At 40.9% G+C, this 17,956-nt stretch overlaps 1 protein-coding gene and 1 non-coding gene across 2 annotated transcripts; one reads left to right on the top strand and one right to left on the bottom strand.

The window, feature by feature from the left end:
* The first annotated feature begins 523 nt into the window (after positions 1-523).
* LOC141586203 (bidirectional sugar transporter SWEET17-like) lies at positions 524-3,701 on the top strand. The gene is made up of 6 exons (XM_074407349.1): positions 524-630; positions 1,382-1,418; positions 1,630-1,840; positions 1,965-2,126; positions 2,272-2,391; positions 3,147-3,701. Exons 1-6 carry the CDS (start codon positions 591-593, stop codon positions 3,510-3,512), a joined length of 936 nt encoding a protein of 311 aa, XP_074263450.1. The 5' UTR covers positions 524-590; the 3' UTR covers positions 3,513-3,701.
* Positions 3,702-6,897: 3,196 nt separating this feature from the next.
* On the bottom strand, positions 6,898-7,004 carry LOC141589372 (small nucleolar RNA R71). Its single transcript, XR_012520314.1, has one exon. It is a non-coding gene; the product is annotated as a small nucleolar RNA R71 (small nucleolar RNA).
* Between the last annotated feature and the right edge of the window lie 10,952 nt (positions 7,005-17,956).

Genomic DNA, 17,956 nt, shown 5'->3' with positions numbered 1-17,956 from the left:
GAATTAATTATTAATACATATAATAGTAATATAATAAATATAAAAATAATATAATAACAATAATAACAATAGTAAATAAATTAATATAAAAGTAATAATAAGAATATCAATAAGAATAATAATAGTAATGTTGAACTGAACTGAACTGAACTGAACTGAACTGAATTGAGCTGAACTGAACTGAACTGAACTGAACTGAACTGATTAGAACTGAAATTAAGTCCAAAAGAACAGAGCCTTAGTCTTCTTTAAGACGGAGCTATCTGTCTTGTAATAAACCCAAATTCTTATTTGTGAAGGGAGACTTGTATAATAAAATGGGTCAAATATGATCCTCCTAGACTCTCAACATGGATATACCTTTCTTAAATGAGAATTTGCCTAATCGTGAAGTGTGAACAACAAGTTGTGGGATTTAAAATAAATAAATATATATTTTTTAAAACAGCCATAGGTGTCATTAATTCAGCGGTAGAGATACTTTATGTGTACCCTATAAAAAGAGTAATGGTCCATGACTTCATATTGTTGATTCAGTGTTGTATTTATTTGTGAGTTTGTGTGCTTTTGAGCTGTTGCCTTATCAATCCATGGCTGCCGCTAGTTTAAGCTTCATTGTTGGCATTTTAGGTTAATTTCTTCACTACGTAATTAACTTCTTTTATTCCAATTTCATTCCCATTTGGTACTACATATATTTGCGCATATTCATATACATAATATATATATATATATATATATATATATCGGTTTTTCTAACGCGTGCCCTTAAGACACACGTTAATAATAGCTTATGTATCTAGTTTCCACCTATAATTAACTACTTTTACAAAGTTAATTATAGGTGGAAACTAGGTGGAAACTAGATAGATAAGGTATTATTAACGTTAGACCTGGCAAACAGATCGGGTCGTGTCGAGTTCGTGTCACATGTAAACGGGTCACGAACCCTTCAACCAAAACCCAACCCAATTAAATTTCGTGTCGTGTTCGTGTCGACCCACTTACATAAATGGGTCATCAAGCTTTAACCCTAACCCGTTAATTTCGTGTCGGGTTCGTGTCGTGTTTTCGTATTTTGTCTATATTTGAAAAGTGTAAGTATATTCATGCGATAGAAAATCAAGAAATATTATGATTAATTTAGTAAATAGGTCATTCATGTCGGGTTCGTGTTTAGAGAGCTCAACCCAAACCCGACCCACTTAAATCTCGTGTCGTGTTCGTGTCGACCCACTTACATAAATGGGTCATTAAGGCTCAACCCAAACCCATTAACTTTCTGCCGGGTTCGTGTCATGTTTTCGTGTCGTGTCATTGTTTGCCGCCTCTAATTAACGTGTATCCTAATTAGGAATCGTTTGTTAATTCTGTTTTGCAGGAAATATTATTTCACTCTTAGTCTTTGCTTCTCCAATGTAAGTCATTACACAAACTTCTCTGTGTTGATGCCTACAGTTTTTCAGCCTTTTCATGAAGTCATTGCTCAATAATATATATCGACTAGAGATTATTTACGTTTTTCTACTTATGTAAGGCCGGCAGTTTTAAACAAATTTATCGTAAAACAGGATATTTTAGTAACCAGTTTTAGCAACTAATAGAGCGAGTTGTGTTGTGAATATGTAGACGGACATTTCAGAAAATAATAGTGAAGAAATCGACAGAAAACTACAAGTCATTGCCATACATAAGCACACTACTAAGCACAAGTTTATGGACATTCTACGGTTATCTCAAGCCTGGAGGTTTGCTTATAATGACTGTTAATGGCGCCGGCACTGTTCTACAGCTAATTTATATCACTCTCTTCATCATCTTTGCTACCAAGGAAAAGAAGGTTCAATTCCCTTTTTTATATATGCTTCTTAATTAATTGTCTGGTCTAGCATGACATATTGACATTGATAATGATAATAATGTTATTAATTCTAGACTAATGTGCGCTTATAATTTAAACTCAGATTAAAACATTAATCGCGTTGGGAGTATTAAACATCGGCTTTGTGGGAGTAGTAATAGCCGTAAATCTGCTAGCAATACATGGAAGCCTTCGGATAACGGTGGTGGGATCCGTTTGTGCAGCATTAACCATATTCATGTATGCTTCTCCTTTAACTGCAATGGTAAGATCCCTTACAATTTTATTAGTTTGTTATTTGATTAATTTATATTAGGATATTAAAATATTTAAATATTCTGGTGGAGATGATCTTCTTAACACGGTATCAGAGCCCCGATAATTCACAAGCGAGTTTATTTTTGTATCAGAGAACTGTGATCAAGAAGAAGAGTGTGGAGTACATGCCATTCTTTCTGTCATTGTTCCTTTTTCTCAATGCTGGAGTATGGTCTGTTTACTCTGTTTTGGTTAAGGACTACTTTATGGGGGTAAGTTATTTTTAAAATTTTAATATTGCATTTTCTCAAATGTTGCATAATTGAAAATGACAAGTTTTTAATTATTAGGTTGATTTTGATAAAGAATAGTTTGATTTCATTTCTTCCAATACTAGATGAGAAAAAAAGATTTAATATTAATAAGTGTTTACTAAAATCTTACAAAATCACATTGTTATTTATCTAGGTAACGTCAATAACATTTTAGCAACTTACTTTTTTCATAGTAATACTTTGTGTTAGTTTTATACAAGTGTGTTACATGAGTATCTGTGTTTGTTAGCTTACCGAATCTGATTATATTATTATTATTGTAACCCCCTCCCAAATACTAGTATTTACCTTTACCAATTTTTGAAAATTTTTCAGAAATTTGAGTTGATAATAACTTTCAAAAAGTTTCAGAGGAATTCCTCTATTAATTAGTATACCACGTCATTTCACCTATATATATAAGAAAATTGAAATTAAAAACACTCTTTTGTTGATAACGAAAAAGTTCCTTAACAAAGTAAAAACGATCACTCACTTTATTAAGATATTCACTAACGCGTTGCTTGAAGTCATAAAGATTGTATCCGATGTATCATGTATCTAAGAAATTTTCGTTAGTTTCATTTTGTTTGGAGATTTGTTTGATTATTTTGAGGTTAGAACTTAGAAGGGTATGGATGCAAAACTAGATAAAATATGTGTAAAAGTAAAGTTCCTGTGAAAATTAATTCGGTAATTTAATTGTTATGCAGGTACCGAATGGAATTGGGTTTGTGCTAGGATCAACCCAATTGATCCTATACACTATATACAAAAACAAAGCCGAGCCCATAAAATCAATGGACAAAATTACATCTGCAGAAATTAAAGAGGGTTCGGGTCATGTTGTAATCGGGCTCACTGATGAAGAAAAGGAGGCAACAAACAATAGTGACAAGCTCCCAAATAAGACACTGGGCAAGGGAAATAGCGATCCAAACCCGAAACCCGGTTTAACCCGACAAATTAGTTCCTTACCCGTAATACTTAAATCACTTTCGTTAGGGCCTTATGATATTAACTATAGTTTCTCTCGTGACAAGAATGGTGACATTATTGGGATCGTGGAGGATTCATGATTCATAATATATGCTCCTATAAAATCTTAGATGGCTACGCCGTTCTTTTCTATGGTTTTATAGACGAAGAGAAAATTATAATTGAGATTGTTTAATGGAATACTCCGTATATGGATAGTAGAGTTCATTATCATTAATCATTATCATTATCATTAATCATTAATACTTATAAAATATACCAAATTTTGGTGATCTGTCAAGCTGTTGTAAATTTACTGTATAAAATACATGTCTACGCATACACACCCATTCTTTCTATCATCTTCTAAATACGTAACTCGGTAAGTGACACTGTGACGGTCAATTAGAAAAACCTCCCCACTAGGCACTAGCTCTTTTCCTCTCTCATTATATCAATATCAATATATCATTTGCAACTTCTACCCTTTAACCCCTCTAACATTTTTAAATAGAATATTAAGATGATTACCCGGAACACTATCTCTAGCCATAATCCAGATTATTCTATAGCATTGCTTGAATATAAGGATATTTAGTATTAACCATAGAGTGTCAGGCTGACATATTGCCCTATGGTTAATTCGCGGTATCATTACCGTATACAATGTACAATTACAAACCATAACAAATATTGAACTAACCGACAAACTATATTGTTTTGAATATGGTCGCTATAGAATTACTATTATGCGCTGATATAGGACCATTTTGCACTCTTTTTCCCTCTATTTTCATGCATATTCGACCCCATTTGAGGCGGTTTTGTACCCCCTTTCCTCTCGTTTCTTGTCCCGATTCCCTTTACTATGACACTGTGGCCCCCTTGCAGAAATCGAGGCGAGAACGGGTGAAACGAAGCTAGAAAGACGGGAATACTAAGCCCCGCACGAAAGATGAAGGAATGATGCTGAGAAGTACTCTCAGTGTAGGTAGGCGGCGGCCAAACCCGGTGGTGGGAGCACGATATACATGAGAATAAGGAAGAAACAAGAAAGAGCATCCCACCGGTGGCCGGCGGCTACGCCTTTGGGGAAGACACAATGAGCTAGGAAACAAAGAAGTTGGAAGAAAGTTACGAGGATCTCCCACCATTAAATGACCGTGCGTGCCAGCCGGGAGTTCCCCAAAGAAAAAGTCAAGATTCAAGGTCAAAGATGTCCCGGCGGTCGGGGACCGGAGCCGGTCGACCGGCCGTGCACACACTGATGACTTCAAAACGTGTTCAAACTTCCAGAGATCTCCCGGTAAGCCAGCACTAGCACCGGCGGCCGGTTGACCGTAGGGAGTGCATATGCGTGTTTCAAAGCCCATTTCAATTTCTGTCCTAATCCTTGTGGAACCTATAAATACCCCCTCTTAAACCCCTTTTGTACACGAACCCTAGATCCGAGAATATTTCCTTTTCAAGTTTAAAACTTTGCTAATCCTTTTGCTAATCATTCCTTAATGAGACTAGTAATTCAATTAATTTGTGATTGAATTTGGGTTGTAAGAAGAAGATTGAAAGTTTATACTTATTTATTCTATCATAATTCCTTTCTTGCTTCTTGATTGGTATTATTTCTCTCCTTATTTTCATTTGTTTACATTTTGTTCTTCCTTCAAGTTTATTTGATTGTTTATGTTAAAATTGTTGTTGTTGTTTGTTTGTTGTTGTTGATTTCATCATTGTTCACCTTTTCATTGTCCCTCTTTGCTTTGATTCTCTTTCATTTGTTCATCCTTGAATAGTTGTCCTCAAAGACTTAATCTTTGAGTTGATTTGGTTAAAGATTGTGCCTTTTAGATTAGTTAATCTTGTTATTAGAAATAATCTCTTCTTCTCTTAATTATTGTTGATTTGTTGCATGCTTAGTAGTAAGATTCATCTCCTCACCATGTTTGTGACCAAAGTTTCCATCTTTATTGTTTATTTTGCAATTAGGACCATGGTTAGTGAGTAGTCTCCTTTTAGGACTCGGTTTGACCCGATATGGGTAATTTCACTAACTAATTGTCACCAAGGCTAATTTGTGGGGAAAATTGGTTAGGGTGGTCTAGGGGAATTTTCATGCTTAAGGTTTGGTTTCCGGGTAGTGTCGGCTTTTGACCCTCGTCCACCAACGGAAGTTGGTTAGGTTGTTAGTCGAATATTTGGGGACCGACCCTTGTCACCAACTAAGGTTGAGACCGGAAGGGAGAACCGAGGGAGGGTGCCTCTAGGCTAGCGTTTGAAATCGACCTCCGGAAGGGGGAGTGGGATGACCCGGAATATGATGAGGGCTTAATGACCTTGACCATTCACTCGACCTCCTTGGGAAAATGCATGTTCTTGGGGTTGTCGGGTTTTGAGTTAGGGATACCGACTTTCGAACCCGGAGGGGGTTAGTCGGAGTAGCTAGTGTCCTAGTGCGAGACCGGAAGGGAGGTTCTAGGCGGACTGAGCCATCTCCCCCTTACCTTTCTACCCCTTTTGATTAGCCGAGACGATTAGTATGTGGAATTTCTCATGTTTATGGTCGGACCGAGTTCTAGTCCTTCTCTTTATTTGATCTTTCCTTTATCTTTAGCTTGTTTTTACCTTATCTTGTTGTTTGTCTTTAAATTTGATAGTTTAGCGCTAGATTGTTACTACCCTCTTTGTTATTTATCGACTTAGCTAAACCGGTGAATTAGAACGATTAGTACTCCACCTACTCCTTGTGGGATCGACCCTTTTAAGTGTACAACGATAAAATCGTGCACTTGCGAGGTTTAACTTGAGACCATCAAGTTTTTGGCACCGTTGCCGGGGAGTACGGCTTGATATTAATCGTTTTTGTTCTAGTTTAGACTAAGTCCTTTGTTACTAATCCTTTCTTTCAAGTGCTTAGGTCTTTTGCATGAGTAGGCGACGAAGACGAGGTCAACCGATATATCAACTTGACCGCGAAATTGAAGCCACGGCAAGAAGACTTAATTCTCTAAGAAGAAGGGGTTTACTTGATATTCCACCGATTGAAGAAGTTAATCACCAAGAAGCTACCGAAGTTTTTGAAAATCCTTTTGGGGTTTTAGAAGAAGAGCCTAACACCATGGTTGATCCGGTTCCGATAAGAGACACTATGGCTCCTAAGCACATAGTCAATCCAAGCATCCAAAGGCCACGAATTCAAGCTAATAACTTTGAGATTAAAAATGCCTTGCTCAACCTTGTTCAAGACAACCAATTTGGAGGAGGTCCCTTGGAGAACCCAAATGATCATCTAAATGATTTCCTTGAAAATTGTGATATGTACAAATCAAATGGGGTTTCCGATGACGCGGTTCGCCGTAGGTTGTTCCCCGTTCTCTTAGGGGTTCGGCCAAGGATTGGTTGAAGAATTGTGACCCGGATTCCTTCAAGACATGGGATGAGTTGGCTTCGGCATTTTTGAACAAATATTTCCCACCCTCAAGAACGGCCAAAGTCAAGAGTGAATTACAAAGCTTTACTCAAGAAGAGGATGAGACCTTATATGAGGCATGGGAACGGTACAAGAAGCTCCAACGGTTATGCCCACACCATGGCATCTCCGAGGCCGAGCTAGTGAAAAATTTCTACAAAGGGTTGACTCAAGACCTTAGGCTTTCATTGGATGCGGGATCGGGGAAAGGTGCCTTAGACATCTTGGGGCATAAAGCGGCAAAGGAACTAATTGAGGAGATGGCCTCAAGAACTATGGAATGGGTAAGTGATAGGCAAATGAGGAAGGGCAAGAGCAAGGATTCTAATTCGGTTTTGAATGTGGAGGTTAAGGGTATGCTAGATGAACTCACCCAACAAGTTGCTTTGCTAAATTCAAAACCTAAAGGCTCCGATATGAGGCAAGTCTTGTCTTGTGAGTTGTGTGGTGAACAAGGGCATACTCCCATTGGGTGTCCCTTGATTGCACCCCTAGGTGAGGAATGCTATGAGCAAGTAAATGGGATCTGGGAGTCCACAAGTGCAAGACAAGGGTTCAACAATAATAACAACAACCAATTTGTCAATGGAAAAAGAACTCACCCTTTCTTGTCTTATGCTTCACAAAACATTCAAAATCCCACCACTTCCCAACCTCAACAACAACCAAGGTTCAATCAAAACTCTCAATTCCAAAGACAAATTCCACCCGGTTTCCAAGGGAAACAATTCATCACCCAAAACCAACAACCATTTGGGGGTTTTAAGGGTCAAAATTTCAATCAACAACAAACCCAAAATTTCCAACCACAAAACCAAAACTTCCAAACCCCTCAAAAACCATCTTGGGAACAAGCTTTTGAACAATTGGTTATTGCAAATCAAAAATCCGACTCAAAGCTTGATAACCACATTGCCTCACAAAACCGGGTGAATGATGAAATACGGGCATCACAAAAGGCTACGGAAACTCATGTGGCCCAAATTTCTCAACAATTGAGTCAATTGGCTCAAAATCCGGGGAAGTTTCCGGGTAATACGGTTAACCCAAGGGAGATGAATGCGGTGTTTTTGAGGAGTGGTAAGCAATTGGAGGAGGTTGAGAAATCTCCTAAGTGGAAGAGGAAGAGGGTGTCAAGTGAAGTATTGAAAGAGCACCCGGTTGAAATTGTGCAAGAAGATGAGATTATGGTGGAGAAGTCTAAGGAGGTGGAGATGGTTGACCCTCCAAAGCAAGATGAGCCTATCGCAACTAAGGCCAAAGAATGTACTCCATCACCAAGGGAGTATGTAGCACCGGTGCCCTTTCCACAAAGGCTTGCAAGACCTAGAATTGAAAAGAAATATGAGAAGTTCGTGGAGATCTTGAAGGGAATGAATGTCACGATTCCTTTCCTTGACATGATTACCGAAATTCCATCTTATGGCAAATTTCTTAAGGAACTTGTCACTTTGAAGAAGAAGAATGGAGAGGTGCAAACCATCAACCTCTCTAAGGAATGTAGTGCTATACTCACTCACACCAACAAGCTTCCTAACAAGCTAGAAGATCCGGGGAGTTTCTCTATCCCTTGTTCTATCCAAGGGGTGGCTATTAAAAGAGCTTTGTGTGATTTGGGGGCTAGTGTGAGCCTCATGCCACTTTCAATATTCAAGATGCTTGATTTGGGAGATTTGAAGCCTACTAGAGTTTCACTTCAACTTGCCGATCGGTCGGTTAAATTTCCCATAGGTGTGATTGAAGATGTACCCTTGGTTGTTGGGAAGCTTGTCATACCTTGTGATTTATTTGTTATGGATATGCCCGAGGATTACAATATGCCAATTATTTTGGGGCGACCTTGTCTTGCCACCGGGGGAGCTATGATCGACGTAAAGAGTGGGAAACTATCTTTGCAAGTGGGTGAGGATAGGGTGGAATTTGAACTCCACAAGTCCATAGAAGCTCCTTCTCTAGGTGACACTTGTTGCATTGTTGACATTCTTGAGAATCCCATGGAGGAGCATGACCCGAAAGCTTCCTCCATGGATCCTTTGGAGACTTGTCTTGTTAGTGGGTATGAGGTCGATGACAGAGATATTGAGACTCTTGCATATGTGTGGATGTTGGATTTGGCTCCTATTCATGAACAAGCTCCCAAATTTGAAGTGTTGGAAGTCGGTAAGAAGGAGGAGAGTTCCACGCCTCCTCCTACGGTTGAACTTAAACCTCTTCCCTCTTCTTTGAAGTATGAATTTCTAGGAGATAATTCCACTTTTCCCGTCATCATCAATAGTGCACTTGATGACACCCAAACCTCAAAACTCATTTCTTTGCTCAAAAGGTTCAAGGGTGTCCTTGGGTACACTATTGGTGACCTCAAGGGGATTAGTCCCTCTTTGTGTACTCATAAAATTCTTCTTGAAAATGGGGATGCATCCTCAATTGAGCCACAAAGAAGGCTTAATCCCATCATGAAAGAGGTTGTAAGGAAAGAAGTCCTTAAGCTACTTGACGCGGGCATTATCTATCCTATTTCGGATAGTAGGTGGGTAAGCTCGGTTCATGTAGTTCCCAAAAAAGGAGGCATGACGGTAGTGCGAAATGACAAGAATGAATTGATTCCTACGAGGACGGTAACCGGGTGGAGAATGTGCGTGGACTATAGGAAGTTGAACAAATCCACCCGGAAGGATCACTTTCCTTTACCGTTCATGGATCAAATGCTAGAAAGATTAGCTCAACACAACTATTTTTGCTTCTTGGATGGCTATTCGGGATTTTTCCAAATCCCCATCCATCCAAGCGACCAAGAAAAGACCACCTTTACTTGTCCCTTTGGCACCTATGCATATAGGAGGATGCCATTCGGACTATGTAATGCTCCGTCTACTTTTCAAAGAGCTATGATGTCAATTTTCTCCGATTTCATTGAACAAGAAATGGAAGTTTTCATGGATGATTTCTCGGTTGTTGGGAAAAGTTTTGAAAGCTGTTTAATGAATTTGGAGAAAGTTTTGAACAAGTGTCAAGAGTCTAACCTTGTGCTTAATTGGGAGAAGTGTCATTTCATGGTACAAGAAGGTGTTGTGTTGGGACACATAGTGTCCAATCGTGGGATAGAAGTTGATAAGGCTAAAATTGAAGTCATTGCTAGTCTCCCACCCCCCACCAATGTGAAGGGGGTGAGAAGTTTCCTTGGACATGCGGGCTTTTACCGCCGCTTCATCAAGGACTTCTCTAAGATTGCGAGACCCTTGACCGAGTTGTTAGCCAAAGATACTCCTTTTGTGTTCTCTAACCGTTGTCGTGATGCTTTCAATAGGTTAAAGGAAGCTTTGACAAGTGCTCCTATTATACAACCTCCGGATTGGAGCTTGCCGTTTGAGTTAATGTGTGATGCGAGCGATCATGCCTTGGGCGCGGTTTTAGGCCAAAGGAAGGATGGAAAGGTGCATGCAATTCATTATGCGAGCAAAACTCTTGATGATGCTCAAACAAACTACTCAACAACGGAAAAGGAGCTCTTGGCCGTGGTCTTTGCAATGGAGAAGTTCCGGACCTATTTAGTGGGAGCTAAGGTTATAGTGTTCACCGATCATGTTGCTTTGAGACACTTGCTCATCAAGAAGGAGTCCAAGCCTCGATTGATTAGGTGGATATTACTTCTCCAAGAGTTTGACATGGAGATTAGGGATAAGAAAGGAGTTGAAAATGTGGTGGCCGATCATTTATCCCGGCTAATCAACCTCAATGTCGACAATGGGCTCCCTATCAATGATTATTTGCCCGATGACCACTTGTTGTCCCTAAGTTTGAGTGAAGCACCGTGGTATGCGGATATTGTCAATTATTTGGTCTCCGGGATAATACCACATGATTATGACTATCACAAAAAGAAGAAGTTCTTTCATGATGTGAAGCACTATTATTGGGATGACCCATATTTGTATAAGTCTTGTGCCGATGGGATAATAAGAAGGTGTGTTCCAAGAGAGGAGGCTACCTCCATAATGAGCCATTGCCATGACTTACCTTGTGGTGGACATGCTAGTTCCAAGAAAACGGCCGCTAAAGTACTTCAATGCGGTTTCTTTTGGCCCTCTCTATTCCGTGACGTTGCCTTTTATGTTAAGGGATGTGACAAATGTCAAAGGAGTGGAAATATCACAAGGAAACATGAAATGCCGATGAATTTCATGCTTGAGGTTGAGCTTTTTGATGTGTGGGGAATAGACTATCAAGGTCCTTTCCCATCATCATTCGGAAATGAGTACATACTTGTGGCGGTCGACTATGTAAGCAAATGGGTTGAGGCGATCCCGACCAAGACTTGTGATGCTAAGGAAGTGATCAAGCTACTTCAAAAGATCATTTTTCCAAGGTTTGGGGTCCCGAGAGTCCTCATTAGCGACCGTGGTACACATTTCGGAGAAAGAGCATTGGAAGCTTTGTTGAAAAAGTATGGTGTGCAACAAAGGAAGAGTCTTGCCTACCATCCTCAAGCTAATGGGCAAGCCGAGATTTTCAACCGTGAGTTGAAGACTATACTTGAGATAACCGTGAACAAATCAAGAAAAGATTGGTCCTTGAAAATTGATGATGCTTTGTGGGCTTACCGGACGGCCTTCAAAACACCGATCGGTACCTCACCATTCCGATTGGTGTATGGCAAGGCTTGTCATTTGCCGGTTGAACTTGAACACAAGGCGTATTGGGCCATCAAGCATCTCAACTATGACTTGAAAACGGCCGGTGAGAAGAGACTTCTTGACTTGAATGAATTGGAAGAATTTAGGCTAGAAGCCTATGAGAATGCTAAGTTGTACAAGGAAAGGACGAAAAGATTTCATGACAAGCGTATAATGAGAAGGGAGTTCAAGGAGGGTGAATTGGTTCTCCTATACGATACCCGTTTGAAATTCTTTTCCGGAAAATTGAGGTCGAAGTGGACCGGACCCTTCACCGTGGTCCGATCTTTCCCTCATGGGGCGGTGGAAATAAGCCAAGGAGACCGGACTTTTAAAGTGAATGGTCAAAGACTAAAGCATTATCATGTTGGCAATCCCGTCCAAAAGGAAATGAAAATCCTTGAAACCTTTCTAGTGAGTTAAGATTCTTTTCCGTCCTCATCATGAAAAATTGTTGGCTTGTTTACTTGGTCGAGCCTACGACATTAAACAAGGGCGCTACATGGGAGGCAACCCATGCAACTTTGTATATATCATGCATTTAGGTAGAATTTGAGGAATTTTGGATGGATACTACTTGTCAATTTGATTGTTGTCGGTCATGATTGTTGAAGATTTGGGGTTTTTTGTATGATGAACAAGCGTTTGATCATCTATTGGCCTTTATCCGACGTCCCGAGTCGGGTTTGAAAGTCGAAAACACGGAAGTCGAGGCCAATAGATGATGGGAAATGGAATAGGGGTATATTGGAGTAAATGTGATGGAGCGTATTCCCAGCCGGGTGACCGGCAGCCGGTCTTCTGACCGACTAGGAAGTTCCTGTAAATTTAAAGGAATTTTGACGAATTCGCAAGAAAAAGTAGTCCCAGCCGGCAGGCCGGCAGCCGGTCCACCGGCTGGGAGTGCGTATACTTGGAGAAAAGTATCAGATTGGATTGAAGGGAAGTCCCAGCCGGCAGGCCGGCAGCCGGCCCACCGGCTGGGGATACGCTTATAGGGGATTTACAGCAAGTTGGCTTAAGAAGGAAGTCCCACCAAGGCGGGCAATGTCCACCTACTGAATGCATATATTGAAGAAATTGAAACTAGGGTGTCCTCCCAGCCGGGCGACCGGCGGCCGGTCTCCTGACCGGCTGGGAGTTTTCTGTAAAATTCTAAAATTTTTGAAATCAATACGTTTTCCCAGTAGGGTGACCAGGCCAGGCCTTCCTCGACCGGTGGGAGTATTCTGACGCCTAATTTTACACGAAAACCACCCTATTCTTTTCATTTTTTCGACATCTTTCCTCTCTCTTCTCTCACTCTAACCCTAACCACCCTCCTTCATTCCCATCAACAACCTCTCCCACCACCCCCTACCACCACCCTACCACCATCAAACCCACACAAACCTCCTTCCCTCCCTTAGCCCTCCATCAAATCACAGAAAAATGGCCCCAAAGAAAAGAGTGAGAATGGGGACTTGGCACTTCAACAAAGTGAGGCGGTAGCGGCGGCGGCGACCGACATGAGCTCCGATCCCGACTTCCCGGATATCCAATTCACTTCAATCACCATGAAAGGTAAGTTTGTCTTATTCAAGAAACGCCCTATTGCCCCTACCCGATTTATTGATCGACAATCCATGCGGGAATTAGGGCTAGATCAAGTTACTCTTGAATTATTTGATGGGGTGGGAATGAAAATGATGTATGCAATTCATGAGCGGACCTATGCCCGTCTTACATGGGAGTTTTTGAGCTCCCTTCGTCTTGACAAACATCGTCAATCCCAAAAGGTAGTCTTTTTGCACTTCCGATTGATGAACAAGGACTACTCCTTGACCCTTCCGACCTTTGCTTCCCATTTTGGGCTTGACACAAGCCCCCCTCACAAGGCACCCGATACCTTTGACCATGGTGCCTTATGGAAGGCCATTACGGGTTTAGATGATATTCCGGGGGTCAAGAGAGCCGCCAACACCGTCCATAATGCGGCTATTCGGGTTCGGCATCGGTACATGGGTTGGACCATCTTTGGCCGAGAGGAAAATCATAATTTCCGAACGGAGGAATTGGAAATTCTCGGCTCTTACCTTCGTTCCAACCCAACTACCTTCAAAATTGACATTGCCCACCATTTGGCCCTCACATTACTAAGGCTTAGCAATTCTCCGGCCTCTTCTACGGCCGTTGTCGTGGGTGGACTCATCACCCACTTGATTAAGCGGCTTAACCGGAGAGTTAACTTGAGTGGCATGCGTTATATGATTGGTGATACGATGTTTATCAAAAGCTATATCCACCACAACCTCGGTTGGTTGAAGACCAACCCGAATGATGGCCTAGACTATTGGCAAATTCGGGTGGATGGAGTTGATCGAAATTCTATCCCTCTTCCCAACCCCGACAAGATGAAGGTAGTGCCTTACTCGGAGTATTATTTGCTTGAGATTGAAAATCTTGAAGACCCCTCTATCCCCCAACAAATTAACCCAAATCTTCGGTATACTCGTGGCCGACCCATCATTCCCGCAAGGTCTACCTTGCGGTATGCCACACCTTCTACTCCTTTTGTCCCCGGGCCCTTCCAACAAGGAGAGGGGTCCTCCAGTCACCAACAACAACAATCGCCCCCTCTCCACGCCGACCTCATTTCCTTCATGGAGGAGATGAAACTTAATATGGCAAACGCCGCCGGTGAGCGGCTTGGGCTTCAACAACGACTTGACCGGATTTACTATGACCATTCTATTGGTCAATTCCCGGTCTATGATGACTATATGAGGAACCAATACAAACACCCCTCCAAACTTCACCCCTCTTACTATTTATTCCCGGATGGCGGACATCCGGAAGATGGGACCTTCCGCTACGGAGATATTAACTTGCGGCCCGACTACTTTAGCGCCCCGGTCTTTCCCACCCCGCCTACCACCCAAGGGGAGGGACATGACGCGAGGTGGTTCGGGGGTGTCCCTTCAATCTTCCAAGAGGGCGGGTCTAGTGGTGCCGGAGGGCACTCGGAGATGTTTGTTGGTATGAGTTCGGCCATGGAGAATTTTAGCTCGGATGTCCACTTGAACACGGACGATTTCATCCGTGAGTCCGAGTTCGGGGCAATTCAAGGTGATGGTGATGGTAATGATGATGATGGAGACGATGATGGAGACGGTGATGGTGATGACGATTTTGAGTAGAGCCTAGTAATGAGGGCTCCCCTTCTTCTTCCCTTTTCAATCCAAAGCCTTTGGTATGCTCCCCTTATTCAATCCAAATGACAAGTACGATCTCTCCCTCTTATCCAAATTTCTCATTCATGTTTAAATTTTTCGCATGCATTTAGTTGATAATTCATTTAGTTGCATCATATAGGATTGCATTAGATTTCAATTTTGTAATATATTGTCACATTTAGTAATTGCATTCACTTAGAATAACTTGCATTGTCATTTAAATTTTGCATATAGAATAGAGCATGCATTGCATTTTCAATATAACAACCAACTAAAAATTGAAAAATAACAAAAACCACCAAAAACATGTTATTTTCTTTCACTAAATTGCCCTCCCATGTCCATAAATAAGTGTGGGGAGGGCCTAAAAAAAAAAACATGCTTTTAATTTGAATTCCCTCCACACATTTATTTCCATTTGGAAGTAATGTAAATAAATAAGTGTGGGGAGGGAGTTCTCATATCAAAAACCCAAAAATATGTCTTTTTAATTTTTCAAAACCAAAAATCACAAAAATATGTTATTTTCCCTTTGAAAATCAAAAAAAAAAATCAAAAAAAAATATGTTCATTTCTTTTTGTTCTTCTCTCCCTATGCTTTTGTCCATTGAGGACAATGTACATCTCAAGTGTGGTGAGGGAAATATCCACTCTTGTGAATATTTGTTTATAATTGTAAATATTTATAATTTAGATAAAATGCCTAAAAATTGAAATTTTTTTGAAAAATTCAAAAAAAAAAAAAAAAAAAATTTGCATTGTATATATATGTTTTGTCTAACCTTTGGCTTGGCACATTGACCACTTGAGGCAAAAAAGGAACTTGAAGACCGCTTGGTATAATCCTTCCTACCTCTTGCTCCTTTTACTATTCTTTCTTTTTGGTATCTTGGATATTTTGAAGGAGAATGGGAATTTTGTTGCTTTGGGTGTCTCCTTGGGAGACCGTTTGGAATTTTGGTGTTGATGTGCTGCTAGGTTTAGCCAATTTGTTGCAAGTTTCATTTCATGTTTGTTCAAATTTCCGCATGCATTTTCACATGTAAATACTTGTTGCACTTCTTTCTTTTTGCATTGAGTTTGTAAATAAGTTTTTAAGGAAGAACATGGTCAAGGGAAGGGAACCAAGTACCCCCATGATGAACTAATGTGCCCAATTGTGCCTTTCCCCTCCTCGTGACTCGCACCCGTGACCTCTTAGTTAGCCGAGGAAGGAGGGCTTGACCAATGAGTTTAGACCGATCTTGTGAGACCTAGGGCCGTAGACTAGACCTTTGGCTCGACTTAGCTACTCAAAGGTAAGGGTAGAGCCTCCTAGGATGGGTACATTCATACCCCGCCCTCATCTAGGTTTGAGAGTAGGTCTCCTCGCGAGGCGTGTCACATCATTACGCATAAGTGTGTCGCATCGTTCTTAGACCGTGAAATTGCATTACATTTTTGTGCACATGTTATGAAGCAAAAATCCGTTTGTACGAACCTCACATAGCCAAATTAGCTTAGTTTCGTCCCTTGCATTGATTTCCTTTTTTGATTCACCCCTCTGAGCCTTAGCCTATTCCTTTTTGGAATACCCACTAAAAGAGCTACATCCCACAAACACCCCTCCTTGATCAAGAATGGGTCGTGATTTGTAGAAGTGTCTAGGTGGTGGAGTCGGAATTTGGTGATGGACGAAGTACAAGTCCATTGGGTCAAATTTAGTCTACAATTGGTTTTGTGTATAAAATAAGAGGTTGTAAAGTGTAATGAAAAAGCAAAATAGAAAAGTGAAAATGTCGTGAAAAATCAAAAAAAAAAATAAAAAAAAAAAAAAAATAGTAAGTCATGTGGTATATATGTTATAAAGAAAAGAAAAAGGCAAAGCAACACCCCTCCTCATCAATAATTGGGGTAGAAAAAGCCGTTGTTAAATAAAAAGGGGCAAAATGATGTTTTTCCAAAGATGAGTCGGGTTTACACGTTTTTTGCATGGCTTGGGAAACCGAGTCGTTGTTACGGTGTAGACGTTACCATTTGTTGAAATAAAAGGAGTTTTATCAAATTTTTCCTACTTGAGTTGGGTTTATGCAATTTTTGCATAGTTTTGGTCATCATTGCTATGTTAGGGCATAGACGTGTCTCATGTGTTGCAATAAGAGATGGGATGTGATGTGTCGACGATTCTTGATTTGAGCCCCACATGTCCAAACGGTGCTTGCACCAATCCCGTTTCGACCTTCTCCTTCGCCCCGTTTTAACCCTTGCTTCATCTTGTGTGCATTCTACCTTTGCTTGCATTTCATCGGTCGTAGGACGGTCTTACACATTAGATTGCGGGCACGTTTTCGCTAGTCGAGTTAGTTGAGTCATTTTGGTTACTTTTTGTCACAAAAATCACCTTGTTCTTTCATTGAGTGACGAGTGAAAACCGTGAGGATGTCGTTGCCTTGGTCTCCTTAGTCATGGGTCCTTTGGTTGAATCTTGTGTCGGTTTTGTAATTCTCGGCGGACTTGTCCTTTCTTCCCTTTCCCCGCTCTTGAATTAGTTTCTTGAGCATTGGTCACACAAGGGTTGCTTTTGTCACAATTAGGGGGTTGGCACCTCAATTGGCACTTCTGAGACGGTACTCCCGACCGAAACCATGTTTTGTAGTTTGAAAAATCCGACCACTTAGATGAGGAAAGTGGATCATTTTGTTAGATGCATTCTATTTGTTGATTACGTGCTTTCATGATGAATGTGTCAAAAGTTTTGTAGCAAGACCCAACTTGCCTTGCAATAGGGCACTCTCCCCTCATGGGTGTCAAATTGTGAGTTGAAGGGGCGTTGAGTGCGCTAATACTCGATCGGCTTAAGTAGTAGTTTAGTTGAGTGATGCTTATAATGTGCATCCACTCTCCATATCTATCATAATAATGCTTTGTACAATTGGTTGAGGACTTACTCGGGGACGAGTAAGGTTCAAGTGTGGGGAGGTTTGATATAGGACCATTTTGCACTCTTTTTCCCTCTATTTTCATGCATATTCGACCCCATTTGAGGCGGTTTTACCCCCTTTCCTCTCGTTTCTTGTCCCGATTCCCTTTACTATGACACTGTGGCCCCCTTGCAGAAATCGAGGCGGGAACGGGTGAAACGAAGCTAGAAAGACGGGAATACTAAGCCCCGCACGAAAGATGAAGGAATGATGCTGAGAAGTACTCTCAGTCGG

The sequence above is a fragment of the Silene latifolia genome, chromosome 6, assembly GCF_048544455.1.
Source record: "Silene latifolia isolate original U9 population chromosome 6, ASM4854445v1, whole genome shotgun sequence".
NCBI lineage: Eukaryota > Viridiplantae > Streptophyta > Magnoliopsida > Caryophyllales > Caryophyllaceae > Silene > Silene latifolia.
The sequence above is the reverse complement of the archived record's forward strand: the minus strand, read 5'-3'. Positions and strand labels throughout refer to the sequence as shown.